Here is a 26,423-nt window from a genome sequence, read left to right as displayed (position 1 = left end):
CTGAGGACCAAAAATTACGAATAAATTAAGAATAAATAAGAAAAAAAGTGGAAATAAAATGGAACAGCATGAAATTGTAAAAGAAATAATAGTGATGTGAAGAATGAACTTGTACATGCAAATTTTATTTCAATGACAGAATGAGGCAATGGGAGGGGGCTAATGTGAATGCTATAAATACAGTGATGTAAAGGTACATCTCCAATTCCAGACTTTTGTGCATCAGTGAGCACTAGCATAATCTATTGCTGTAAAAGAATAGAATATGGCTAAGAGCTGCCAAATCAATTTGTTTTTGAAAGACAGAATCATTGAAATGTTGGAGTATGGCAATCATAGATAGAAGTGTCTAGAGTAATGAATGTTACACAATGTGTAATTTCTAAACTGTGGAGAACATACCAAACTGCTAAAGATGTTCACAGACAACCTGTAAATGGTTGACTGAGAATAACAACTGCTTGACAAAATTGATTTCTATCCATAACTGGATGATCTCAGCCAGACAACTGTCTTCTGAGCTTACAACCGTGGGATCATCATCATCAGGCAAACTGTTTCCAGAAGGCTCAGGGAGAGTGGTCTGTATGCCAGACATCAAGCTATTTGCCTGCCTTTAATTTGTCAGCATAAGGGAGTCTGTGACAGAGTTGGGATTACTGGAACTTAAAGATCAATGGAGCAATGCAATGTTCTCCAATGAATCAATTGTTTGCAGAGTTTCATCACCACATCATTTGGAGAGAATGTGGAACACTTTACTGTCCACTCATCATCACTGGATGAGATCAGTTTTGCAGTAGTAGCATTATGGTGTGGATGGGCATAATGCTTAATGGTTAATGGATGCACTGACCTTCATATTTTTGGAGGAGGATCTCAATAGAACAAGGTACAGAGACAAGATTCTCAAACCTTGTCTCTAGTCTTTTCCTAGAGGCTAAGGATTTATAGTTCTTATTCATGGACAATAATGCAAGGCCACACCATTCTCAATTGGTAAACAAATTTCTTCAAAGCAAAGATGGCCAGCAAGATTCCTGACTTGAACCTGACTGAACATGTGTTAACTTGGTGGAGACCTTTTATGCTCTTGGATGAAAAGTTGAAGTTAGCCAACCTTCAAGGCACACCAAGCTGAAAACTGCTCTGCTACAGGAATAGGAGAATCTATCACTGCAATTGATCCAGATCCTCATTCATTGCATTAAAGATCACTGTAAAACTTGTATTGCAGCAAAGGGAGATCCATACTCCTTATTAACTGACTATAGCAATCTGTTCTTTTTTCTGTCAACAACAGATGACTTCCCTCTTTTACCTTCTCTTTTCTTCATTTGGTATCTTTTGCATAAGTTATGTAATAAAAATTTTGTGTTCTTCAATTTTTCCCTTTATTTGCAATTGCTTTCTAATTAACTATACCAACTCGATTCATTCTGCCTTTTATTTCATACCATGTTCACAAAAACAGTAATTATTTTTAACTTTTGGACATCAATGTATAATATAAAATTAAATCATAAATGTAATTCTTAAAATTTTGAATATTGCTTCATTTTCAAATGCACTCAAATAGAATGTACTGTACAAATATCATATACATGATATTTCTAAATTCAAATTCTAGCTCATCAGTAGACTGAAAAAATTGATAGTTTATCTTGAGAATTAACTGATATAGTTATAGTTACATTTTTGTACAAGCAGGTTCAGGGAAAACTGATTTGTCTTTTTATGAAAAGAGCAGTACAGCAGGATTGTATTGAGTCTTATTTTATTTAGTTTTTATTTAAATGATTTGATAAATTGTATTATGGCATCTTCGGTGTCTGGTATTAGTATTTGGGATGTAGAAATAAAGATCTTGTCTTATGCAGATGATTTAGTAATAATAGCAGATTTGATCAAAAATTTAGAGAGACTATTTTTCCTAAATATCTTAAGGAATGTCTTAAACTTTGTTAAATTTAAGTTCAACTGACTTTAAGATTATGATTTTTAAAAAATGGTGATGTGAGCTTTAACAAGGAAAGATTTTTTTTTTTAATGGCAAAGGATAGAGGTAGTTAGAGATTATAGATATTTAATAGTAGTGTTTTATTCAAATCAGAGATTTTTAAGGCAGTTGAAATTGATATCAGGTATCCAAATAAATAATGTAGTTTTTGAAATGTGAATAAAAATGTGTATTTTTTGTTTAAAATTTTATTATTCATCAAAATAAAAAATCACATTTATTTATTTGGTTACCTGCTATTTAAGACAATAGTTTTAGAAGTCAAAAACTCTTTTAATTCTTGTGTAAAAGGGAAATTTATTAGGTGGAAAAGAAAAAAAAAGAACATTTATTTGAATCTGATTATTTCAGTGATGATGTATGGCTCTGAGGTCTGGCAGTTTGATTAGATTTTATAATTTGAGAGGATTCAATGCAAATTTATTATAGTTTATGATAATGCTATATTACGTCTTGCCTTTTAGTTTAATAGATTTCTTTATTATTATTATTTTTTTTTTCTTAATTGAAGAGGACAGATTTTAAATCTATTTTGTTTCAGTCATGTAGGGATTTTCTCCTCTTTAGTTCTAAAATAGGTTGGGGAGGAAAGTTAGTGTGTTTTAGTAAACTCATATGGTTATTAAAAGATATTAAAGTCTAGATTTGTTAATGAGAATTTTGGATAATTGTATATTGAAGTTTAGAAATAAAGCTTTACTTAATAATAAGATTTTAGAGAATTATATAATGGTTAGATAAATTGGTAAAAGATTATTTGAATGCTGATATAGGCTTTTGGCACATTAGCTCTTTCCAGGCGGTTAGACGCTTATAGGTGTATATCACATGACTTTTTTGTTAATTGGTAATGCAAAATACATCTTTCAGTGTAAATTAAAAGATTAACCAAAAAATTAGATTAATTTGCAATATAGTCGAGTTTTCCAGCAATCTTAGCTTTGACTAGCTCTTCTGTAAGTAAACTGACTTTAAGCCAATAAGTGTTTTGTTACCACCCCTAAGCCATATTTCAGTAAATACATCTCCCTACCATTCTACAGTAAATCTTCGCAGTTAACTACACAGTTGACTGAAAACAATCAAAGGGAAACTCCTAAGGTTTTATTGAGTAACTTCTGTCTTTGTTGACATTAACTAATCACAGACTTGTGAAAGGAAAAAATTGCTGCAAAAAGCCCTGCCTCCAACCTCCAAAGTAAAATGTAAACAATCACAATAAATTCACTTTTTAAATCTTTTTTTTAGCTCTAATTAACTAATTTAATGTACTTAGACATTAAATTAGTTAATTCGACAATATTTAGGCAAGTAAATATGCTTTCAAAAGTATCTAGCAATAAATAATCCCAGAAAACTCCACCTCCCCATAGTAAGTCTATGGAAGATCTTGCTGTTAATTGGTTTTAAAATTTTTGTTTCTACACCCATTATGCTCTAATTGGTAATTTATATTATGACTGAATCAACTTCGACGAATGAGAGTTTTTCAGAACCATCTGGTCAGGATTTTCCCACGAAGAACCAATCCACGTGAGTGGAGTCAGAAATAACGTAAACAAACATTAAAAAATAGCTATATTCTTTATTTTAGAGCATAATTCTACTAGTTTTTATGTTATTTGACTCTACTTTGACAAGATTTCTTATGAAAAGCTTCCAGCTGAAAAATTTACTGGGAAACTCATTACTCCTGGATATTGCATAATCGCAGGAAAAAATTAACTAATCACCTATTATAGTGTGTTATTGTATAAAGTCTTGAAAAAAAAATATAAAAAGTGTCAAATATTCACTATTTGAAGCAAAAATATATATTGATAAACTTTGATGCGTTGCTTCACAATAACAATCAACTCCCCTCCCAGCTAAGTAATTAGAGATGTAGTGTAAATAATGGCAATAACTTCTCCCCGCTCTAGCTAGAGAGCTGCAGTTTGTACATCTGTTAGTTAGACACATCTGTCTTCTTTTAAACAAAACAAAGTTCAGCAAATCTCTGTAAATTAATTTTTTTTTTCTTTTTCTCATAAGCTTGAAATTTTATTATTATTTTAAATGTGTATTAAACTAAAAATTAAACAATCGTAAACTGTAATATGTTTTTAATCAAATGCAAAAAAACAGATTGAATATAGCATGATTTTGAAGTAAAATACCGCAATTTAAAAAATTATCCAAAAATGCAAAAAACTGCTGCATGACAAATTCCACCTAATTACTTTATGTTATTTTTTGCCAGCCGAAAAAAGGTTAGGTATCTTTTGCAATTAAGATCTGGCTCTTTTGACCACCTTATGAGAGAGAATCTAAATATTCTTTTTGTAATGGAAGAATATCACAGTTACTTATTCACATTTTTTGTTTTTGTATGAAGTTTGGTGAGGATTGTGAAAAATATTCCAGTTTCCAAATCCTATCATTAATTGAGTTTAAAGTCATTGAAAATTTCATTACTAATCTTACTACAATATAATTTTGTCTAATAACTAAAATTAATCAAAAAAATTTTGTTTTATTTTTCAGAGGACATTTTGTTATCTCTGATAATTAAATAAACAGGCATTGCATTTTTTTCATGCCATCTGCTCAGCTGTGAATTATTTGGATTTTTGTTTTTTAACCTTTGAAATTTTGCTGTTTAATTTATTATAAAAAATTTTAATTTACACTTTTTATTAGTGCTCACAGCTGGACTGAAGGATTTTTTATTTGCATATTTTGTATTGATGTATTGTGTATCAATTTATTACTTTTGAATTTTTGTAAAATCTTGTATAGCAAGCTTGGCTTTGTACTAAATAAAATAAAAATATAAAAATTAAAGTTTGCTTATGCAATATTAAATATTTATCTGATGTGTATATACACACATCAGATAAATATTTAAAGTTGTAATAAAAGGAAACTAATTCTTTTACTATTTAAACTGTATCAAAGACCATTATTGACATTATGCTACTAAATTATTTTTTATTGTATAGAACATCATTAAAAATAAACCTACTTGAGCAATATGATCAGTGTTAGCACTTAATACTTTTTGCAATCTTCCTGCTTCTTTCAGTAATTTGGCCATAGCTCGATTATTCTGAAATACATCTTGAGAAGTTTTCTTTTGCTTATTGAAACTTTCAGCTAGATAATGTTGTAACTTCAGTTGCATGGCTAAACCTCCTAAGGTACGGTCAAATCTGAGAAATTTAATGTTAAAACATAAATTAATTGCTCAAAAAACAATATAATGTTCAATTACAGTGATTCTCAACCAGAGTGCTGCAAACACACTACTGTGCCTTGGCCTTCATAGGCATGCAACAAAATTCCAAAAAAAAAATCATTTAGAAATGCTAATTTCTTGTTTACATTTTAATATTTGCATATTTACATAAAAAAATGCAGATATTCAATGTCATATTTCGTTTATACATATAGAGATTTCTTTGATGCATCACTGACATTGGTAGGCCATCAAAAGTTGTGCACATGTACACCACTAACTGAAAAAGGTTAAAGAACCACTGTTCAATTATAAAAGCAATTTTAAAAATTACAGTATTCTTATTTAAATTATTAGCATACTTTTCAAACAAAGCACTGTTTAACTATAGAATGTGTCTTTTTTATATTGGCTTATTATTATTGACAAGATAACAAAATAGTTTATGTATCTTATTTAAACAAATTAAAACTATATTACATCATGATTATTTTAAATTGTGTGTACTGTACATTCAAGCTTCCATATAATAAAGTTCTATATTACAAATTTTAATGAATTTTGCTATGGGTCATTGTAAATATACCTTTTTTTACATTTTTTAATTATTTATTTAACAAAGTTTTAAAATCTATATGATAAAAGATTTTTTTTTTAATGAAAAAGATTAAAATTAGTTGACTCATTTCTGCAACTGTAATTGTCAAATGTTGTATAGATGCAAGTACAGTATGGATAATGTACTATACTCACAACGGGGATAAAATATTTGTATCCAAGAATAGTTTCAAATAATTACATTTTTGATATATTCAAAAATTGTAAGGAACAGCTTCCACTAACAAGAAAATGTCCCAGATAGAATTTTTGATAGGGCTACAGCTGACCCTGTCACACATTTGTAATGACTTTTTTTTTAATACAACCCCCAAAAAAAATGGCAAAATCTCTCAGAAATCAGGATTCCTGACACCACTTAGTCAATTAGGCAGACTAAGACACGAATGAACATTTAATCGAGCTTCTGGAATTTATAGAAAGGTCTGTTTATAATGTGGGTAAGATGATGGAGTTAGGCAAATGATAATCAATTCAAATGATTAAAATATATTTATTTAATAAAATTAGTCAAAATCCTTATATAGAAATAAAATGAGAGATGAATAAAATGATTAAAACATATTAGAATAACAAAAAATATCTAATTATAATAAACCTTTCTTTAAAGAAGAACTCGAACAAATACCTCACTAACTAATCTTCTATCTTTCTGAGAGAGAGTTTACAAAAATATATTACCTTGATGATATTCAGTCTTTCATGTCAGAGATGAGCAGATATTTAAGAAGAGTGCATGGAACTATATGATTAGAATACATGAAGTCTAAACTTGCCTCATGAAAAGTCAAAGACAAAGCTTGATAATAAGCAATGGGCTGCGTTAAGCTGACTTAAATTGAACTAAGCAGAACTGAACTAGCTAGCTAGTGTTTAGGGGTGATGTGTCACCTTTTATTAGAAATCTCCAATCTTCAAGAATTTAAAACAAGCCCTCAATTCTTTCGATGCATGATAGAAGTTGAGCAGTCTTGCAGTGTGTGTGAGAAATCCCATACCAAACTATCGTTTTTGAAAAAACTGTGTTATCTTTCTCCAAATAAACAGGAAGTTCCTTTTTCAACTTTGATAGATATTTACTTGTTTTGTAAAAATTGTACAATTATAACAAAATTTTGTTACATAACTTAATAAATTATTAACCCTAAATTCTTCCTAATAACCTAAATAACCCTAAAACCCTAATTAAAATTCATTTAAATAATCAAAATAGATTAACTATTTTGAATGAAATTAGAATTATTTGTTTAAAGTAAAATAACTTTTGTTTAAAAAAACTCTCAGGTGATAACTATTTCTCAACAAATATATGAGAATATTTGTTATTTCAATTCTAACATTTTTTTCTCAATTTTACTAATACTATACCTTCTATTTGATTTTTCATGCAAAATACACACATAATACTTTGTTAGGAAATGAATTCAAGGTTATTTTTGGAGAATAAAACATTGCTACAATATACAGTGTTCTCCTTTCAGTATTGGTACATTTTTCATTTAATTAAATTTCCAAAATAACAAATTTTCTGCATTTCTTGGAAGAAGTTCATTTTGGAAGATTAACTATATTTCAATTATGTTTTCACAATCATCAATAGAACAAACTTAGTCACCAATAGGACAAAAAAAACACAGCAAACTTTTATTTTTTTTCCACACAGGTTCCACTACAACAAGGCAAACACTACAATTCTATCCCAAACAACCATTTCAACTGATTAGAACATACAGGTTTTCTGTATCCACAATGTGATTTAACATCACTTGTATCCATCACTTTAACATCATTTATGTCCATCCTACTACATCTTGATCAGTTCTTTCAATCAGAACTAACTTTTCCTTTTTTTTTTTTTTTATCCTTGTTAATACAGTTATCCAACTCTGAATCATTCAATTTCCACATTTCAAAAATAACATTCATTCCATTAAACATCTTTTTGAATCTTCTCTTGCACCCTGATTTTTTCATTTTGCATTTAACATTCTGGGCTTTTTGTTTTATCAAAATCTTAAATTCACATATATAAAATTGTACAGAATTGATCCTCAATCTTAACAACTTCCAATAATACAAACACATCTTGTTCGTAAAGTTTATCTTCAACATCTGTATTCCCACATTTGAGATCTCAATCACAATATGCATTTTAAAAATTTATTATTTTCTTTTTCAGTTGTATTATCAAAGCATTAAAAAATTACTCCTTGAAAACATGCTGTAAATTTGCAAATAACAGTTGCCAGCTTGTTCAATCTAAAAATTCAAGATTATCAGAATGTACTATATTTTTGCAGATTGTCTGACATGTCAGTCTATCAGAGGAGACCATGAAATCAGATATTTCCATATGGTAAAAACTGGCATACCAATTTATCCTGGGGGAATATCAGTATGCCAACTTATGAGGTTATACATCCCTCTAGAGGTCACGTAAAAAACAAGTTATGTCATGTGGGATCCTATATATACCAGTTTTATTCTAAAACTATAGTTTAGAATCAAGAAATATTAATAAAAAAATAAGCACCTTTATTGAATAAACAACATTGATTGTCTGACCAAAATTTTGATTAGTGGCTTTTAAACAACTTATAAGGTTTTATAAGGTTTCTATTTAACCAGTTAATCCAGAGATTATACAAAGTAGACACATTAAAGTTTAAAAACTGTGTGCATGCCAATATTGAGTTTGAATCTGAATCAAAATGCAAATAGTACAAAAAAGTTATTTAAAATTAAATACAATCACAAAAATAGTTATTTTTAATAAATTCAATATCAAATCTATGAAACTTACCCTACACCTTTTATAGTAACAACTGGATTAGTTTCTGCATATCCTTTGTCTTTAGTTTTTACCATCTGATAACTTGCTATTGTTGCAATAGTATTTCCAGCTCCCATATCAAAAAACAAAATATTACTTGGAGTTTCATTGAAATCTTTTCTTCGAAAAACACCATAATTCAGAGCAACTAAAACAAATTAAAGTATTTTTTTTTTTTTAATTTAAGAAGTATTAATTTAATATAAATGCATCAAAATATTGCTTTATATTTAACAGTTAAGATGCAAAATATTTTTATGAAATTAGTTCTTATGACATTACTATAATTTTTCTACATAGCCAAATCTATTCTTAATGCATTATCTTTATTAATAATTTAAATTTTTTTACAAACATCTCAAAGCCAGATGTTTTTAATAATAAGCTAAATGATTACTACATTGAATTGGACTACTTTACCACTAAAAGTAATAAAGTAGTCAGATTCAATAAGGTGATCATTTGGCTTAGAATTAAATTTCCTTTATCAGAATAAAAACTGCTAACAGTCTGAAAGAGCCACTTGTTTATTTTTGCAGCAACAATCTAATTAGTAAATAATTTGTGCAATTACTACTTAAGTTAGCAGAAAAAAAAAAAAAAATTGTTTCAATAGACCAGATATGAATTATATAGTGATCTAAATAAATACTTCAACTTTTTTGTGTCTTTATATATTATAGTATTACTGAATTGATTATAAGAAAATTTCATTTTTTAAGGATTAAACAACTGAAGATTGTAATTACTAGACTGACTAGATTGAATAATACAGTAAAAAAACAACTTTAGACAAAAATTTAAGGTTTCAATTTACAGTAAAGTTTATTACTCTGACATCCAATATCCTGGGGGAATATCAGCATGCCAACAGATGCTGGCAATGTAATTTGGTAAATTGTACATAGTCTACATTGTACTGTAATGAGCAAAAATTGCTTCATTAGAGATAGCACACATTTTGTGTTGGGTAACATGCCATAATTGATGTAATTTCTTTCCCATAAACAATACAAAGACAACATATCTAAAACAAATTTCCCCTGTTCTGAGCATACAAGAATTTTATGAATCTTTATATAGGCGCGCGCGCGCGCACACACACACACACACACACACAATGTCATGTAATCATAAAGTCCCTCCATAGAGGATGGGGAAATAGGAGAAACTTCCAAGAACACAGTAATGATACTTTAACTCAATATACAGTTTGCTTGTTATAAGTTATGATGTCACCACTTGACTGAATCATATGGGTATGATTCAGTTAAGTGGTGACATCATAACTTACTTTACTCCACATTGGACCACGCCCACACGGTACAATGTGGAGAGACAATAATCACACTATATATATAATGTCAGATTGAACTGCACATTATTATTTACTTCTCTCTTATTAATAAATATATTAATATTAAGGATAAATAACATTTGCATTAGAAATAAAAAGGAATATAGCATATATTTAATATTTAAATACAGTATATGCTTGAAACAGAAAGATTGGTTTAAGAATGAATATTTATTTTACAAATCCTATGAAAGCTAAAAAAATTTGAATTTTATTGAAGAATTTAGGAGAGTATAAAGAAAACCTTAAATTTACAAATTCAAACATTTAATTCCTGTACATAAACAATAAATCTACTAACCCAATTTTTAATTAATGCCAAAGAATTATCATAAGATAAAGGTCTCTCTTTTGTCAAGTACTGGTCTAGAGTGACCTGCTTCCTGTTACTTTATATGTAATTAAATTAGTCTTATTATATCCTGATAATATAACAGATCATTTGACATCTAATTCCTTTTTTAAGTATTAAGTTAATTTATTCAGTTGTAAATTTAAATGGTTTTTCTATGGGTTCCATTTCATCTTGCCATTTCATCTTTCCATTAATAGTAAATAGAATAATGCCTGTGAATCTTTTTTCTACAAGCTACAAGTTGATTGCATTTTTTAATGACCAATAGTATCAGAAGTGAAAATACAGTAAGATCATGTTAAGATGTTTTTGAAGGACTGGATTGGGAAAATGTCTTAAGCCTTAAGAATCTTAGATGGAAATGGCAAAAAACTTTTTTAATAAACCAAACAATTGCTGGATTTTTGGACTACTTTACCACTACTATTAATAATTAAATACTACACAATAAATAGTACTAGAGATACACATTCGTCATTCATGGGATATGAATGATATGCTACAACAAACATTGTCCCACGCCTTGACTGATATCCTCTCTTCGGAAGAGAGAGATATGATAGTTACCTACTGGTTGTAAACTCTCTCTCTCTCTCTCCACATAGCTAGAATGGGTCTAGTATCCCTAGAGCCCAATATTTACACTTAGTAGTTAACTGTAAGTTTTGTAGTTATAGTGTACTCTAGGATTGAGAACCATATTAAACTTTGTTATGTTTGTCACTGGCTACTTGTCATTAATCGAGAAACAGACATCCTATCGACTTGCCCACTGCACTCTCCACTTGACTAATAGTCCTCCTTAAATTTTTGAACTGATGAACCAAATAGATCAGACTAATCAAGAGTTAGGACGCGACTTTGAACTATCCTAACTGGTGTCAGCTCCTGATAGGGGACAGGAAACTCTCGATTTCCTTGTCTCCAAACATACAGCATTCCAGTGACCAAGTTTTACCAACTTGATGACAAGAGGACCCAACCCTCGCCATATTCTTACATATACAGTTGAGAATCTATAATCTAAATACTTGTGACCTGGCAGTACTTATAAAAAATAATAATTTTGAGAAATCTAAAAAATTATACCTATTTACAACTCAAACTTTCTAAAAACAGATTTTTTTTCATTCAAAGCAGGAAATTCATTAATTTTATATATATTTAACGAGTATAACTTTTTTCTACATTTATACATACTATACATGAAGTACCATTTGAAGTGAATCGTTCGAAGTGAAGTACCATTTTTGAATTTGAAGTGAATCATTCGAAGTGAAATTAATCTATTTTTATCAAATATTTATTGACTTTTATGCAGCCCTGAAAATGGCTGTTGCCGGTCCCAAGCCCGGATAAAGGAGGAGGGTTGGCGTCAGGAAGGGCATCCGGCCGTAAAACATCTTGCCAAAACTACATGATGAGTCTCAGAAACTGTGATAGAAGGAGAACTAGGGCATACCCTGTAGGCGACGCCCTAAAGCTAGATTGCCCTAAAGCTGCGAAAAGTGGGCAAGGGCTACCTCACCAGTGGCGGATGAGGTTAAAGAAGCAAGCCCTACATGAGGAAAAGGTGTTGAGAGTGGGAACACTGAATGTGGGAAGTATGACGGGAAGAGGAATGGAGGTGGTGGATATGATGCGGAGAAGGAGGATTGATGTACTGTGCGTGCAAGAAACGAGGTGGAGGGGAGACAAGGCGAAGGAACTTGGAGATGGATGTAAATTGTTTTATAGCAGTGCAAACAGAAATGGAAGAAATGGGGTTGGAATAGTGGTAGCTGGCAAGTGGAGGAGCGAGGTACTAGTGGTGTACAGGAGAGGTGATAGGATGATGCAAATGAAACTGAGTTTTGGAGATGATCTACTTGTGGTGTTTAGTGTGTACGCACCCCAGGTAGGATGTGCAACAGAGGAGAAAGAATGTTTTTGGAGTGAATTGGATGAAGAAATGAGGACACTGGAAGGAGGGGAGAGAGTAATTGTGGGAGGCGACTTCAATGGGCACATAGGGGGGCAGAACATGGGCTATGAAAGGATCCATGGAGGCCTTGGGGTTGGGGAACCCAACAAGGAGGGGGAGAGTATATTGGGTTTTGCTGTGGCTTTTGATCTGGGGATTGTGAATTCGTTTTTCACCAAGCAGGAAAGTCATCTGATAACTTTCAACAGTGGGCCTCATAGTTCGCAGATTGACTATATCCTTACTAGACGAGAGCACCTTGCGACGGTGATAAACTGTAAGGTTATACCAACAGATCAGGTATCGGCGCAACATCGGTTGATGTGCATAGACATGAAGTTAAGAATGTATAGGAAAAGTGGAAATACACAGATGAAGAAAATCAAGTGGTTTCGTTTAACTCCTTGGGACTCCGGCGAATTAAATACTTTTTAATTTTAATGTAGTTAAACATAAAAACGAAAAAAAAATTATAGAAATGTGTTAATTTTGAAGAAAAAGCTTCAAAGTATAATTTCCTTTGTCTCGCCTTAGCGCGAAACTTGACACCGATGTGTCATTGTTTACACAGCTGGATGACCTTGAGAACAGCTGGTGTCGTCTTTCGCGGGACATTCTCATGAAACTCTCGGGAGGAGAAGGGTAAAAAGTAGGGTGAATACTAGATGGCGGTATATTTCTAAATATTTTTTTAAAATTACGATTTTAATTGAAATTTCCGACCCCCCCGACTTAATTAAACGTATATATAATAAAATCTATTAATTAAAAAAATTACAAAACTATTGGATGCTGTTTTTGACATCAGAAAATAGCTTTAAATAACTTTACCGAAGTAAAATCGACGCACTAGAACTTTAGAAAGATGAATAAAGTTTTATAAAAAAATCCCATAAAAAAACCATTAAGCGTTAATTGCGTGTCATTAAAGGTTAATTAAACTCGCAATAAAATTTTTTCGCGCGGGTAAAAATTTTTCAAAAAATTTGGAGACTTAGAAAACATCCGAAAAATCAAAAAAAAAAAAAAAATTTTTTTAGGGGTCCTAAAGGACCCCATTTTTTGTAACGCTATACAACTTGCCCGAGATATCTCGGGCTAAGGGCTGAACGCGTTAAGGGAGGAGAGGGCGAGGGCGGAGTATGTGGAGAGGGTGCTGCTACAAATCTCGCAAGAATGGGAGGGGGTGCAGGACTGGTGGGCATATAATGCCCAGGCTATCAGGAACTGTGCGGAGGAGGTGCTTGGTGTAACATCTGGAAAGATTAGGGTGCAAAAGGAAGGTTGGTGATGGAATGAAAATGTGCAACAAGTTGTTCAGGTAAAGAAGGAGGCAAAACGGAAGTGGGACAGGTCACGTACTGAGAAAGATAGATTTGCGTATAAAACGGCAAAGCGTGAAGCTAAGAGAGTAGTGGCACAGGCAAAGGCAGGAGCATATGCGAATTTATACGAGGAGTTGGATACAAGGGAAGGACAGAAAAAAATATATCGTTTAGCCAAAATCAGGAATAGGGCAACGAAGGACATTTCGCATGTAAGGCAGATCAAGGACACGACGGGGACGGTCCTTCGAAGGGAGAACGATATAAGAGAAGGATGGAGGGCATACTTTGAGGGACTTTTGAATACAGAGAATGAAACAAAGAACAGAGAGGAAGGAAGCCAAAACATGGGTATGGTACAGATGGTAACCAGAGAAAAAGTGGAAAGGGCCCTAAAGAGGATGAAGAACGGTAAAGCGGAGGGCCCGGATGGAATTCCTGTAGAGGTGTGGAAGTCATTGGGGAGGAAGGGCAGTGACCTGCTATGGGACCTATTCAAAAAAGTCTTTGAGCAGGAGGAAATGCCTAACGAATGGAGAGAAAGTATACTTGTACCTATCTACAAAGGAAAAGGGGATGTTCAAGATTGTAAAAACTATAGAGGAATAAAGTTGATGTCCCACACGATGAAGATTTTGGAAAGGGTTTTGGACGGAAGGTTGAAAGCAGAGGTGACCATTGCAGGAGAACAGTTTGGATTCATGCCAGGACGGTCAACAGTCGATGCCATTTTTGCCCTTCGGCAAATGTTGGAAAAATATTGGGAGAAGCAAACCCAGCTGCATATGGCATTCATTGACCTGGAGAAAGCTTATGATATGGTGCCTAGACAAGAACTCTGGAGGTGTCTAAGGGAAAAGCTAGTTCCTGAAAAGTATGTTAGATTGATACAGGAACTGTATAGGGATGTGGCCACAAAGGTTAGGAGCTGTGTTGGAGTGTCCCGGTGCTTCAAGGTGGAAGTTGGTTTACATCAAGGGTCAGCACTGAGCCCCTTCTTGTTTAACATGCTGATGGAGGTGATCACGGACGGGGTCAGAGAAGAGGCGCCTTGGACCATGTTGTATGCAGATGATATCGTTCTGTGCGCCGAGACTAAAGAGGAGCTGAGGGTTAAATTGGAAAGGTGGTTGGGCACGTTGGAAGGGAGGGGCTTGAGGGTGAGTAGGAGTAAAACAGTGTATATGTGTAGTGGGGAGGTGGATGGTGCCCGGGAGAGGGATCTGGAGTTGAGGGGAGACGTATTTCGCAGAGTCAATACCTTTAAGTACCTGGGGTAACTGTGGCGGAGGATGGAGGTGTGGATAAGGAGGTGACAGGCAGGATTCAGACTGGCTGGAGGAATTGGAGGGATATGTCAGGTGTGTTATGTGATAAGAGGGTGCCGCTTAGGTTGAAAGGAAAAGTTTATCGGGTGGTGGTGAGACCAGCTATGCTGTATGCTATTGAGACTGTGAGCTTGAGGAAAACCCATGTCAAAAGGATGGAGGTGGCGGAGATGAGGATGCTCCGCTGGATGTGTGGGGTTACGAGAAGGGATCACATTCGAAATGAATGTGTGAGGGGGACTGTGAAAGTTACGAACATAGAAGCAAAGATACAGGAGGCAAGGTTGAAGTGGTTTGGTCATGTGGTATGAAGAGAAGAAGAGTATGTGGGAAGAAGGGTTATGCAGATGTCAGTGAGGGGGAGGAGGAGGCGGGGACGACCGCGGAGATGGTGGATGGATCTTGTGGCGGAGGACTTGAGAGGGAGGCATCTGAATGTGGAGGCAGCCCAAGACAGGAAGCAGTGGAGGCGACTCATAAGAAACAGCGACCCTACATAGAGTGGGAAAAGCTGAGGAAGAAGAAGATACATGAAGTACCATATTTTACGGACTATAAGACGCACTTTTTTCTTCGAAAAATTGCCTCCAAAATTCAGGTGCGTCTTATAGTCCGTAGCATCTTATAGTCTGTAAAATACGGTATATCAAGTAGGCTATCAAGTTTGTGATGCCTCTATTAAATTTGTTTGCAAATTCTTGTTTCAAACGCAAAATTGTTAGAATGATTTCTTATATTCATGCATGGTAATTGAATAAATTCACAAAATCAACTGTAAAAACATTTAATAAAAACAAAAAAGTTATGGCTATCTATAATAAAAAAAAATCTATAATCTGGAAATGTGTATTGATAGTGTTGGATTATAGAACTGTATTTTTTAATTTGTGTGTAGTAAATAAAAATTTAGTTAATAAAAAATTAAATAAAAATTTTTGCAATTAATCTACTTTTTTCATAAGAGTTTTGCTTTTACATAAGATATTTATTATTAGAAAGCATATTTTTCAAACCTTTTCATTTTTATTTACTAAAGTTTTTTTTATTTGTTTTATTTTCATAAATTAGCAATTGTAAATTAAAACAATGTAAAAATTCATAAATACCTGCTGTATTAGAATTAATGATTTGAAGAACTTTAATACCAGCTAAATCAGCTGCTTGCAAAACCGCACGCCTCTCGGCTTGATTAAAATAAGGAGGCACAGTTATTACAGCATCTTTAACTGGCTGACCTAAAAAGAAAACCAAAAAAAAAAAACCACAAATGTAAGAGATTTAAAATAATTAAAAAATACTAAATTAGACTCTTGTAAAATATCACTTATTTTTGTTAATTGAACAATTTTAAATTAATAGAATTTCCAGCATTACAATTTCTGAAATATATAAATTTAAAATTGTTAATCCAAAACTAATTGCCAAATTGCAATTAAATTAATAATTACTACATAATTCAGTTTATAGACAATTAGTAACCTCTATATTATTTTTGCTTCCAGATCTATATTAATTCCATAACTATACAGGTTAATATATGGAAGGCTGGGACATTATGTCTCAGCCTTCCACATGTCTCAACTCAGGAAGCCAACAAAGGATTTGGCTATTAATAATAAATTGGGCTGGTTCTTTTTTCAATAATCCAAACTAATTAATTATTAGATATAAATTAATATTTCAAGTTTAATAAAATTTATATAACAAACAAATTTAGTTTAATGAAAATTTTAATTTACATTTTATGTATTACCTGCTGCAGAAGTTGCTATTTCTTGTGCATGTCTTAAAATCATTGCAACTAATTCTTCTGGTAAGAAACTCATGTTGTCAGGATGATGAAGTATAACTGTTCCTCTTTTCTCATGAGTGGTTATATTATAATAAGGAAAATTTTTTTGAAATAACTGGACTATTGGGCTATCTGCTTTTTTACCTAATAATTCCAAGAAGTGTGAATATGCTTTATCTGGAAAACGTACTCTCTACAAAAATAAATATTGATACTTAATTAAGTTGCAATAATCATAATTTTTAATATTTCAAGTAATAGTACAATATGCAATAACAATCAAATGTAGATTATTTAAGTAAGAAAGCTATAGAAAAACTATTGCTCATAAACATATACTTCATATACTTGGATATATATAAATATTTAACAATCAAAATTTAAAAATAACTTAGATGGCTATATCTGGATTTATCAAGCTATTTCAGCCAGCTTAGGCATGCTTGTTACTGGCATTTTGTAGAAAAGAAGCTGTGCTGAAATACTTATTTATTAGTAGTAGTGAATTTAGTATGAGATTTGTCTTTTCATATTCTTTTGTACATTTTATTTGTGTTTTCTTATTTTACCACGGAGGGTATATTACATAAACCCTTTCACAGTGAAACAAAAACAAACTCGATATATTATTCAATTCTGTAAGAGGAAAGTCAAAAATGGTGATTTTATCATTCCCGTTCTCATTACTCTGTTAATCAATGATACTCCAGTAATCGCATTTGCACATAAAGTGTCATTGTCAATAACAATAAAAAAAATGATCTGCTGGGATACAAGCACTGAAGATGAGCCAAATTTTACTTCATTGATAAAGATATGGAGGAGAGTAAACAAAACAAGCTGGACCGAATAGAAAAAGGTCTATGCTTCTATAGGGTTCCAAAATTATTATGAATTAAAAACAACTGCAGTGAACAGAATTGCATTGGTTGCAGTGACAAAGGCAAAGCCTTTAGTAATATAATAACTTTTTTTAATTAAATTTGTTGAAGATAAGAGAAAACTCTCACAATATGTAGTAACTAGGGTTTCTCATTTCCCAGTCTTTTGCTTGTCCTGGAATTTTGGGATAAAAATGAACTGTTTTCCAGGATAGAATTAATTATTTTTAAGATATACAAAATATCTTGAAATCAAATGATATAATTATTTTTCATTTTTTAAAGTAATTTAATATGTTCTGCAACCTCCAAAATCATATTAATAATACTGTGTAAGATATATATTAAAAATTACCTTTGAATTACATAGAAATTTTCACAAATAGAAAAAAATTTATTAAAGTTTGCTGGAAACTGCATACAACAACAAAAATGCCTTTGAATTGAGTTGGAAATTTGAAGAATAAAATGAACTTAGATCAAACTTCTAAGTTAGAAAATAATTTTGAATATTTAAATAAAACATAATACAAAATTTTATTGTAAATTTTTATATGATTTTAAAAAGCAAAAATGGTCAATATTCCCATCACTCAATATGATTCTTATTTTAGTAATGAAAAATCCTGCTACCGAGAATACCCTTTCCGATTCAATTGATGCGAGTGGAATCGTGTTTAATGCATTTAAGAGAAGACAGTTGTGTTTTTTTCATCTCGTTTTCAAGATTGTAGTACTTCTTTTGCTTTCTAGTATTCTTGATTTGTCTACTTTGGCTGCTTTAATAGAAACATTAAGCTTATAGCCCAATAATTTGGCAGTTCATTTGTCGTTAATAATCAGGTTTATGAAGAAAAACTTCATACTTGTTTGTATCCTTGTCCAATTTGCACAACACGGTGTTATGCCGTTATTAAAGCTACTGGGCATGATTAAAAATTAAGACAGCATAAGCACAATTATTCCACATATTACAGGTTCCGACAAGTAAAAAATTTTCAGACTCCTGTCACAAATTGATTATTAACAATCTGTTACATGCCATAACAAGGAAAAATTAAAAAAAACTAATAAGTAGGTTTAAAATTAATAAATACAAATGTATTATGACAGTTTATGAGTTAATTATATTTTCTATTTGCAAAATTTCCTCAACTTTAACACAAAATTAAAAAAAAGTAAACTTTTAAGAAATTTGCGGGATTTCCCAGGATGAGAAGAATTTCCTGGGTTAAAAAAACAAACGGGATCCCAAGTTTCCGTTTGAGAAACCCTAGTAGTAACTAATGTAAATTGGGCAAAAAAAAATTGAAATAATTTATGTACAAATTTAAAATTAAATTGAACACTAAATCTGATAAAAAAACAACACAGTGGAACCTCGCACAACAAGTATTTCACATACCGAGAAAAACAAATTGTAAAAATTGGCCTCACTTAACGAGTGATGTTTTGCATAATGAGTGATGAGGAGAGGGGAAATCCCAAATTGTGCACATGTGGCATGCTCCATCAGTCTGTGTTTAGCACTCGTTCCGCTAGCATCTTAGTGTCGCTTGTGATCATATATTTTTCCAAACTTGTGTTCTCACGTATTACTTATCAACATCAACAACCATAGCCCATTACATAATAAACACGCCAAACATGCCAAATTCTTGGGTCATTAAATTTAATGACCAATTCCAAATTAAATTTTAGAAATGTCTGAATTAAAAATTAACTGTTTATAATTATTAAATTTAGTACGAGATGGAAACATAACTGCCTATCTCTAGTCAAATTAATTAGTTTCTAATATTTAATTATAGCCTTTACCTAACCCAAGAATTTGGCATATCGTTTGGAGTGTTTATCAAACATATTAGCTGTGATTTTTTTTTTGTTTCTGTAAATCTAATCTCATTCCAGGATGGTTCATTCCACGCTAGAAGAAAAGATGATGATGATTCACACTCTTTAACAGTGTATATAGTACTTTATTTTTTTTTTGAACAAACATTATACATAAAACATTTGAGCATTTTTTCAGTGTGGAATGCATTATCATATTTTACATTAATTTCTATGAGAAAAACTGTTTCACTTAATGAGTAAGACTCTGGAACGAATTATGCTCGTTAAGCAAGATTCCACTGTATTTATTCACTTTCACTGTTCCAGAATACAGCTTTTGACAACTGACCTTTCTTTATAGACTACTTTGGCCACCTAAATTTTAAGAATTTCCTTTTAAAGTATTTCCTTTAAAAATTTTGTGGCTACATGCCATATTTCCAATGTATATTTTTTATAAATTTATATTACTTTAAAATTGTATATTCCCTTCTTTCCTTCCTATTTGTCTTTTCTTCCTGGAGTGTTCTTGTTTAACCCTCTTTCTGTGAATGATTAATCCCTTAGAACAAGAGTGGAATACAACCCTGAGGGCAAGAAGGCAAACATGTGGCTCATTCTGGAGCAGGAACTCAAGGAGATTAAACGACAAAATTTGGTCTCTCCAGTGCATTCTAGCCTCGCATGATAGAGACAAGAAGTTTGGAAAGAGAAAAGAATTGATTGTGAGGAATAGAAACATTATCAGTCCTTCGAACTGATTTTAAGAGAGTGATAGAACTGAAACCATTCATCAGCCCAGTAAGAAATCTCATTCCATGATAACATTGCAACTAAAACATTGTACCAGGTTGTGGGTAACCTCTTTTCTGTCCCCTGTTCTTATTCTTCAATTTTTCTAATTAATCATCTTAGTTTACTAGTTATAATTAGTCATAAGCACCTAGCTGTAAGTTATGTATAATTGTAAACAATTAGACGATTGATTCAGGTAGAGGTCGTCACACAAAATTTTTGTCGGGAATTGATCTTTTACCATTTTTCATGTGATTACTTGTGCGTATTATTTGGTGGGAGAGGTGTTAGTTGGCATCCTCAAAGAATCTTGTATTTCATTGAGTGAAATAATAAATTTCATTTTATTTTTATTCCTTTGTCTATATATTGTGCTCATTCACTTCACAATTAAACAAAATTTTTAAAATATAGGTGGGCAAAGTAGCCTATAAAAACCATATTCCAGAATAGTGAAAAAGTGACTAAATGATAACTTTTTCTGACAGACTTAAAATTAAACAATATCATCTAGCAAAAAATGTTAATTATATACAAACAAAAACGTAACTCAGAAACCTTTAACCAATGCAAATCAAAACATTATAAACATTTTCAGACCCCTCCTGGGTCCTTCCTCAGGTATAAACCGTTAGAAACAATTTCTTATACGAAAATTCTTGTTTAGACCACCTCAAATGGTTAGTGCAGATAAAGATCTGCAGGGCATACAACACTTCATCGTCCATTAATTCCAGAGACAAAAATAACTTTTTCTTTGGCTTGGCAGGAACTAATGCAACGGGAATTAAATACATCATAAATCTAAAGGAAGGAGGGCAAGTGAATAGTCGATGTTTATGTGATGTGATTATTTGCTGGACATCAAAGTTCTACGACCGGTATATGGATAAAAACTTTTAAATGACATTCGGTATTACATAGAAACTTTCACATTCGGAACTGTTGAACACGTAATTCAGTTCTCTTTCTCATATTTTAAAAATCACTCCAAAGAACTATTTTTCGTATAAGAAATCGTTTCTAACAGTTTATACCTGAGGAAGGACCCAGGAGGGGTCTGAAAACGTTTGTAATGTTATGTTTCGATTCGCATCGGTTAAAGGTTTCTGAGGTACGTTTTCGTTAGCAAAATCCAATGTGCGGCTGTTCGTATTTATTATTATATACAAACATTAATAAAGATTAATAAGGCATTCTAATATTAGCAAATCTTCATATTTTGTTATAAATACTACCTAATAATTGAAATTTTAACAAAATAGTACATTTTATACTTTCCTTATGATCAAATAATAATTACCCTCCAAAAAACTCAACAAACAGCAACTTAATTATTTAACTTATAAATACAGAAAATCTTGTTTTTAAAATTTTATTTATTAAGAAATACAATAAACTGAATAATACATTTTACTTACAATAGTTGCCGCACTTTCTCCCAAGTAACGTTCATTATCTCTAAAAGCCACTATGACAGGTGTTTTCCTCTGAGATTCACTAAATAAAAATTAATGTCTTAAGAATTAAATACTGTTAAATGAATTTAAGAAAAAAAATATATGATCATGAAATAAGAACATATAAATTCACTTAATAAATTTTATATTTTAATACTCTCTCTAAGTGAGAAAAATGATCTATGTCATCTTCAGAAATGCAAAAAGCTGAATCACACATAATAAAGGGATTGCAAATGTGTACTACTTCAACTTAATAAAGCCATTACAATTAACAAATATTTTCAATTGAAAAACTTCATTAGTAATTACCAAAAACATTCTTACAATGACAAATAAAGCAGGTCTTCTTCTACACAGTGCATATTTTACTATATGAGAATATTTTTATCACTCTGGCAAAATAAATCAGCAACTGATATAATGTGAACTGGTGATAAATGATACACCCGTAGAGTAAATGTTCACACTGATTGTAATGACATTTGTCAATGCTCATGTGAATAATCAGAAGGGCAAATAGTGCTATACTTTATTTTCTGACATTCTTCATAACATACAGACTGTGTTATCAGAATGGTCTGTAGTAAATGAAGTTGGACTTGATGGACTGTGGAAAAGGATTTCACAGCCTATACAAGGAAAGAACACAACAATTCTATTTCCTAAGCCTACATTTGAGATCCATTGATAATTAAATTCTATAAACAGGAAAATTTAAGTAAAAAAGTGGACTTCAGAAAATTTTGTTTTGAAAAATGTATTTAATTATTCAATCATAAAAATTTTTGATAAAATTATTAACTAAAAAAAAAATCACAAATTCTTCAAATTTTTCTTTGAATCGAGGTTTTGGAAGTTTTATTCATCAATGTGTCACTGGGATGCATATTGTTGAAACACTTCATCCACTTGAAATGGATGTAAAACATGCTGATGATTGTGTTCCACATGCAGCCCCCCCACTTATGAAGAAAAACTGAATTGAGTATTATTTTGCCTAACAAAGGTAGGAAGCTATAAAGTTTTATTTTATTTTTCAACTAGTTATTCATTTTTATCTTTGAGAACTTTTTATGGATGAATGAAAAAGTTAAAGTTAAAATAAAAATATTAACTGAAAATTTGTTCTAGCGGGTGATGATTGCTCAGTTTTTGTGTCAACCAAGATTCCATTGTATTTGATTAATGCGATTTTAATTTACATGATATACATCAAGAAATTTATTAATTGCGTTAATCAAGGGACACCTATAGTAGGCAACCTGTATATAGCAGAACCTGTCTACTAAGGAAGAGTTGTTCTGTTTCTTGAGGCTATGTTATAGACAGGTTTGACTCTGTATGTATGTATGTATGTATGTATGTATATATATATATATATATATATATATATATATATATATATAACAGTGGGTGATTGGTTAACGTCGGTCTGCAAACAAATCAGATAACAAACTTAATTCTTTCTTACACGAAAAACCTTGACAATCCAGTGTTTTTATATACAACTGCTAACGTTTTCAACCCCTTCGGGGTCTTCATCAGGCACAGCACAAAGGTAGTTTCAAATGCCCGTGAATGGCAGAAACAGCCTTTGTACTGTGCCTGATGAAGACCCCGAAGGGGTTGAAAACGTTAGCAGTTGTATATAAAAACACTGGATTGTCAAGGTTTTTCGTGTAAGAAAGAATTAAGTTTCATCCAGTCTACAGGAAGAAGTATAGTTGTCAGATAACAAACATTTTCACGAAAGATTTTTATGTTCAGATAATAAACACTTCACAGAACAAAAAGAAGTGATGTAAAATAGTGAATACCAATTAGTCTTTTCTTGTCTCCAGGTGACAATTCGAAATCTTTTGGAGCTCTGAAGATGTTGGCATCGACACTCAACCCAATACCAATTGGACAGTATTCCTCCGAGTTTTGAAACTCTCCCTTGTAATTTCAGCCTTTTGTTTACCTTTCTGACAAATAATTTTTTATAGTCTTCAAGAGACTGTCAAGTGGGTACTCGTTAAGTTTTGTGTTGGTTTTAATTTACAAAGTTTAACTGTCCCATCGGATATTCGTTAACGTTTTAATACCATATTTTGAATTTCATCTGGGCCTTGCATTTACATAATTTTTTTGTTCACTAGTTGATTTCTGTTCTCTGAATTTTTGTAAGTGCTTTTCTGGACTTTTTATTTAAAAAAGAAACTGATATTATTATGGAGCCTAAAAAGAGTGGAATTTCAAGAACTGTGCTCACCATAGAAACCAAGCAAGAGATAATAGCCAAAGTAGAAAATGGGCAGATGTCTAATCTTGCTAAGCAGTATGGCTTGAACAGGTTACAGTAGGCACTATCTTAGCTAAGAAAGATATATCAAGAAAACTCAAGCAGCTAAAGGAGTAATGAAAATCACATCTGAGAAATAAAGAGCATTAAATAGCTCAATGGAACCCTAAAACTGATGTGACAACAGAACTTGAAAAACTCAGTGAGATGTGTTTTTTCTGAAAAAGAAGAAAATGAAAGAGGACCAATGCCAGCCAACATCTGTTATTAAAAATCTTTTGAAGAAGTGGGAGGATGTCAGAACAACAGTCATCCAAATGGTATCCAAACAAGTGTAGCCATCGGCCATGATATTGTATATTTTGTATATTTTATTTTGAATTAATCCTAGCCTTCCTTCCTGTTTCTTTATTCTGAATTCTTTCTAGAACTTTCTTGTCTAACCCTTTTGCCCTTGGGTAGGACTATCTTTTCCACGAAAATAAGAACAAAAGAGGGAGTGGGGCCAAACAGACAGAAAAAGTCAGTCTGGGCGAGAATCCCGAAGAGGTAGGCAGCAAAAAGGGAGTGCTCGAGAAGAATGATCGAAGACTGCAAGTTGCCAAGGGATCATTGAGAAAAGATGACAAAGTCAAAAATAGATGAAAGGTCTACGACAAGGAAAGGGTCACGAATAAGAGGGAAATCCAAAGTTGTGTCCCACCCTAGAGCACATTGCTATAAAAACCATGGGTATTTCTATTCCTTTCCTTAACCTTCCTTATTTCTTCTACTCTTCCATTTTCCTTAGTTTTAAGATAGTTATAAGTTAGTATAAGTTAATACAATCCTCGTCTGATTGTCGCACGTGTGCAAATTAACTATTTGAAGGACAAGTACTTAATGCCTATGTATATAAAATTCATAAAGTTGTAAAGTTGGGATCCAATGTAAAGAACCTGTTTGGAGAGAATTAAACTACTTTGTGCTGTGAATAATATTAAGTTTTGTTTTGTACCATTTCGCTCACGGAATTGAGTGCCTCTTGTTACAAACATCACACTAGAATGAGGTTAATAGGCTTGGGGGATCACTACAATGACAATGCTATTGATTACTTTCAAAAATCCTAAAGAGAGAAAAGTAATTGACATTGGACAGATTCTTTAACTCCCACAAACAGAAAAAACATAACTAATAAAAATGAAAGACTGTGTATATATGTATTTTTATTATTACATATAAACAAACATAATAAGAAATTATATATTTTTTTTTATTTTTTGGTCTCCAAAACAAATTAATCAAATTCCCATAAAAACCTATGGTAAATTGATAATCAGTTAACGAACAATTCGGGTAGCAAACAAAGTCTTGAAATGGTTCATTAACCAATCACCCACTGTAGATATATTAAATATACATTTATTTATTATATTAATTATATATTTATTTATTAAATATTATTATAGTTTTCTGCTCAGACTCAGCTTCTTAATGAATACAGTAGAAACATACAATACACCTTATCACTGAGAACAAACAATTTATTACCTAAAACTAACGTTTTCGGCCCAATTTATGGGCCATCTTCAGGTTACAGCTGTTCGATTCCGATACAAAATCGAACACATTCAAAATTAAACCAAAATAGAACATACGTTTAAATTAAACCAATAGAACAAGCATAGTACAAAATAATAAATAACAAGCATTAGAAATTTCTTTGGCATTAGAAATGACAAAGAAAGAATTGGTGTTAAAGAACAGGCGGGAGTATATGCAATTCCCTACAAAAATGACCAGTTGGGAATCGATAGGGACTACGTAGGTGTCACTAATAGAAACCTTGGAGTGAGGATAAAGGAGCATCGGTACGATGTCACAAAAAACAGGTGCACAACAGCGTTATCCAAAATGGCACAAGCAGATGGTTCAGTGGTAGAATGGGAAAATGCCAAAATTCTTGTAAAAGTACACCCGCCAACGCTGTCATCCATAACTGAGAAATGTGAAATCTACAGAGTGAGTTTGGCTGGCAGATGTTTAAATTATAAGGATGCGATGGTGTTACCGTCATCCTGGAAATACATAGTAAGACGTAACACACGTGATAATGAGTCTGCCGTCACTCAGTAGGCTTCTGGGTTAATGCAAAACAAATGGTTCCTTAAGATTGACGGCCAGTCACAGTATTTTATTTGTATTTTAATTTCATTCATTTTTCGTGTTATTTTAATTTTTGTTATTTATTATTTTGTACTATGCTTGTTCTATTGGTTTAATTTAAACGTATGTTCTATTTTGGTTTAATTTTGAATGTGTTCAATTTTGTATCGGAATCGAACAGCTGTAACCTGAAGATGGCCCATAA

General features: G+C 31.9%; 2 protein-coding genes across 3 annotated transcripts in view; one reads left to right on the top strand and one right to left on the bottom strand.

Moving 5' to 3' along the window:
- Window positions 1–26,423, top strand: part of LOC136977669 (uncharacterized) — a 79,785-nt gene that overhangs the window by 8,318 nt on the left and 45,044 nt on the right. The window lies entirely within an intron of this gene.
- LOC136977672 (hypoxia up-regulated protein 1-like) overlaps window positions 1–26,423 on the bottom strand; it is a 64,574-nt gene that overhangs the window by 10,014 nt on the left and 28,137 nt on the right. For both annotated transcript variants that reach the window (XM_067273215.1, XM_067273214.1), the window contains exons 5-9: window positions 21,745–21,823; window positions 16,773–17,004; window positions 16,126–16,254; window positions 8,662–8,839; window positions 5,028–5,214 (exon numbers count right to left, since the gene is read on the bottom strand). In XM_067273215.1, coding sequence (XP_067129316.1) covers window positions 5,028–5,214; window positions 8,662–8,839; window positions 16,126–16,254; window positions 16,773–17,004; window positions 21,745–21,823 — 805 coding nt within the window. The remainder of the gene's footprint in view (window positions 1–5,027; window positions 5,215–8,661; window positions 8,840–16,125; window positions 16,255–16,772; window positions 17,005–21,744; window positions 21,824–26,423) is intronic.

Source organism: Centruroides vittatus, unplaced genomic scaffold (assembly GCF_030686945.1).
Source record: "Centruroides vittatus isolate TY-2023 unplaced genomic scaffold, ASM3068694v2 contig_466, whole genome shotgun sequence".
NCBI classification, from domain to species: domain Eukaryota; kingdom Metazoa; phylum Arthropoda; class Arachnida; order Scorpiones; family Buthidae; genus Centruroides; species Centruroides vittatus.
Note: the sequence above shows the minus strand (reverse complement) of the source record. Positions and strands in the feature narration are given on the sequence as shown.